General features: G+C 33.2%; 1 protein-coding gene across 1 annotated transcript in view; it reads left to right on the forward strand.

Moving 5' to 3' along the window:
• The first annotated feature begins 478 nt into the window (after positions 1–478).
• LOC132176539 (protein HOTHEAD-like) overlaps positions 479–3,309 on the forward strand; it is a 6,718-nt gene continuing 3,887 nt past the window's right edge. The window contains exons 1-2 of the mRNA XM_059588777.1: positions 479–1,019; positions 2,771–3,110. Coding sequence (XP_059444760.1) covers positions 941–1,019; positions 2,771–3,110 — 419 coding nt within the window. The 5' untranslated portion in view covers positions 479–940. The remainder of the gene's footprint in view (positions 1,020–2,770; positions 3,111–3,309) is intronic.

Genomic DNA, 3,309 nt, shown 5'->3' on the forward strand with positions numbered 1-3,309 from the left:
CTCTTAATTATTTAACGGACCATCACATAAATTTGTAAAAAAAAAAAAATAGTACATTTTCCTTTTATTTATACTTTCAATATGTATGATTATCATAAATATGGAAAATTTAAGCCAGATTGCTATATCCTAGAATATGGTATTTCCATGAAAACGAAACATGCATGAAAAATATACAAAAACTCAACAATGAGAGTAATTTTAGAAGTCCCTTTTGTGTCATTCCAAGAATGATGTGGCTATTAAAATAATCATTTGATCAAAATTCAATAATGATCAATCACAAGTCCAATGATAATTTTAATAACCACATCATTCTTAGAGGAACTCAAGAGGAATACAAAAATGACTAGTAACATTACTCCAACAATGATGTTTACCGGCCGACCCCCATGACCTAAAATTCAGGCCCTATAAATCCAGTTATATATTAGATACCATAAACAAAACCCAACTGCCCCTCTCTCTCTCTCTCTCTCTCTCTTTCTCTCTCATTGATCGAGCAAATTAATAAGATAATATTATATATAAATAAAATCAGCCAATAAGCATGAGCATCTAAAAATCATCTCCTCGCTCTCTTTCTTTTACATCACTTCGTGCTATTTGTTTTTGGCAAAAACTTGGGAGCGAGCTTCTGGGTGTCACATTTTCTGCATTTTCTTGAATCTTTGTAAGCCTTAATTTCCCAAACACATTATTTAGCTTTGTGGGCTTGTTTCGCCGACACGACCAAAGACATCTTTGTACCTCTACATTTTATCGCCGTTGAAATCGTACGAGGAAGAAGCTTTTGGTTTTTCTTCTCATCTCATATCTTATCGCCGTTGAGATCGTTCTTCTTTCAAATTATATAAGGAAGAACCTTTTCGTTTTGGTAATTCGTAGAACAAATCCCACCACAATACATATATTATTCAAAAGGAGGTATCATTATCTCATGGGTACTCAAGGGTGGTGGTGGTGGCGATTGTTTGCTGGAGTTCTCTTCTTTCATGGCTTCTGTGCCTCTGAAAACGGTAACATTTTTTTCTTGGTAGGAGATTATATAATTTTTTTTTTTGCTTTTGATTAATTGGAAGTAGATAAAAGTTGAGTCTTTCTGCATGGATTTGATTATCAATCATGTGAAGTTCGAGTTTGTTTAAAATGAACAGCATTGGAAGCATGAACTTTATAAAGATCATGATCAATATATAGCAAGCTGCAGCTTGCACTTGTTTTTTTCCCATAGTTTATTTTCCTTTGTTATTAATTATTATTTTCTTTTACTTTGTTTTTTTGTATACTAGAGCACATTAATTATCGTCTTGTTGTAAACTAGATATATTTTCAATTTTCAAAAATAATGTTATAGAGACCTGATTTCTAGTTCAATGTTACCGATCGAGCAAGAGTGGTATAAGTTTTGAGTGCCGTTAGAAGTACTATAACTTTTACTATAAATTTCTTACAAATTAACGTGATAGCCTACGTGATATTTGCCACATCAGTCACTAAATTGTCAATTAAATTTCACTATGACGGATGTGATAAGTACTATGTGGACTATCACGTCAACTTACCAAATCATCAGTTTATAATTCCATGTAGCAGTTCGTAAGGAATTGTTAGAAAAAGCTATGGTACCCCAAATATGATTTTAACTCACATTACATAATTAGTACATTTCCCACTTTTGTGTATTACTTAATAGTTCAAGTTCTTTTAATTAGTATGAGCAAGCATGGGGGTGTGCCTCTCTAGTGTAATTAAGACAAACGAAATGTTGCATTAAATTTCTTTACCATATATATCACAGTTAAGATGGATTATATATGTACTTCAAACTTGGGGTATATATATATATATATCGATCTAAGCTTCTCCACGGTTGGTGACAGCCATTATGCCATGACAAAGACTAGATGGAGCTAGCATCAAATCTTTGACTTTAAGATAATAAGATGAAAATGAGCCACTATACTGTAATAGCCTGATAGGCTTTCCTGCATTATTCTAGGCATATGGTTAGGAATATATATAAGTACATGATTGGATCGGAGTTTCTAGTAAGAAAAATGTTTGGGGTGTTATAATTTTTTTTACAAACTCAAATGACAATGTATTTGAGTATCACGTAATATAACATGAGTGAAAAAATTAATTGTTTAATAACTAATATATATAGTAAATATCATATGCATTTTTCATAAAAAAAACCTTATATATATAGTAAAAACTATTATTTTATTAACAGGAGGAAAGAAATTGAGGTGGCCCTGGAATTCCTTCTAGATTAATTAAATGACCCCAAGTAATAAATGGGTTTCTTTATTAAGTCAATCCTGTTCAAGGATCACTTGAAACATAGGACCCCATCTCAGTCGTACTTTACCCTTTTTTTTTTTTTAAATTTATTTATTCAATGCAGGAAAAGGAGATGCACCCACCTCACTTTATTGCTGTTTTATTTGGTTGAAATTATGAAACAATAATTGAATCTCTATATTATCATTGTCGCTAAGTCTATTAAATCGGATATATGTTCTTAAAGTATATATAATTCTCAGATTGAGATCTTTAGCAATTTAGATAGTACGTTATGAAAAAGTTTACATAAAACTTACCTACTCAAATAAATTTTAAACAATATTGCCACCTACTAGGTCGGTCAATAGGTCCCACGTATTAATTTGCACCTAAATTGATAATTGATCCATGATTCTCACGTAAATTTTCTATTAATGATCTCTAACAATATTTATCCTTTTTAAAAATTTGTTTACAGCCCCAAACTACACGTTCACGAAGAATGCAACGTCAGCTCCACCCATATCCTATTATGACTACATAATTATTGGTGGAGGCACAGCCGGGTGCCCTTTGGCAGCCACTCTGTCCCAAAACTACAGCGTTTTGCTCCTTGAACGGGGTGGGTCACCTTACGGGAACCCCAACATCACCAACTTAGGTGCCTTCGGCGCCGCGCTGTCGGACCTCTCCCCGACCTCCCCCTCCCAGCGCTTCATCTCTGAAGATGGCGTCATCAATGCTCGGGCCCGTGTATTAGGTGGCGGAAGCTGTTTAAACGCCGGCTTCTACACACGTGCTGCCCCCTACTTCGTTAGGTACTATATATATATAATTATATATATACCTTAATTTATTCATCAATATCTAATAATATCTACCAAAAAATAGAAAAAATTATATTAATAATTCTATTCTTTCACTTTTTTTTAATCAGGTTTGTGCACTTATATATGCCTAGATCTCGATCGATCTCTCTCTCTCTCTGTCTCTCTCTCTATATATATATATATATAT

This window comes from Corylus avellana, chromosome ca3 (assembly GCF_901000735.1).
Source record: "Corylus avellana chromosome ca3, CavTom2PMs-1.0".
NCBI lineage: Eukaryota > Viridiplantae > Streptophyta > Magnoliopsida > Fagales > Betulaceae > Corylus > Corylus avellana.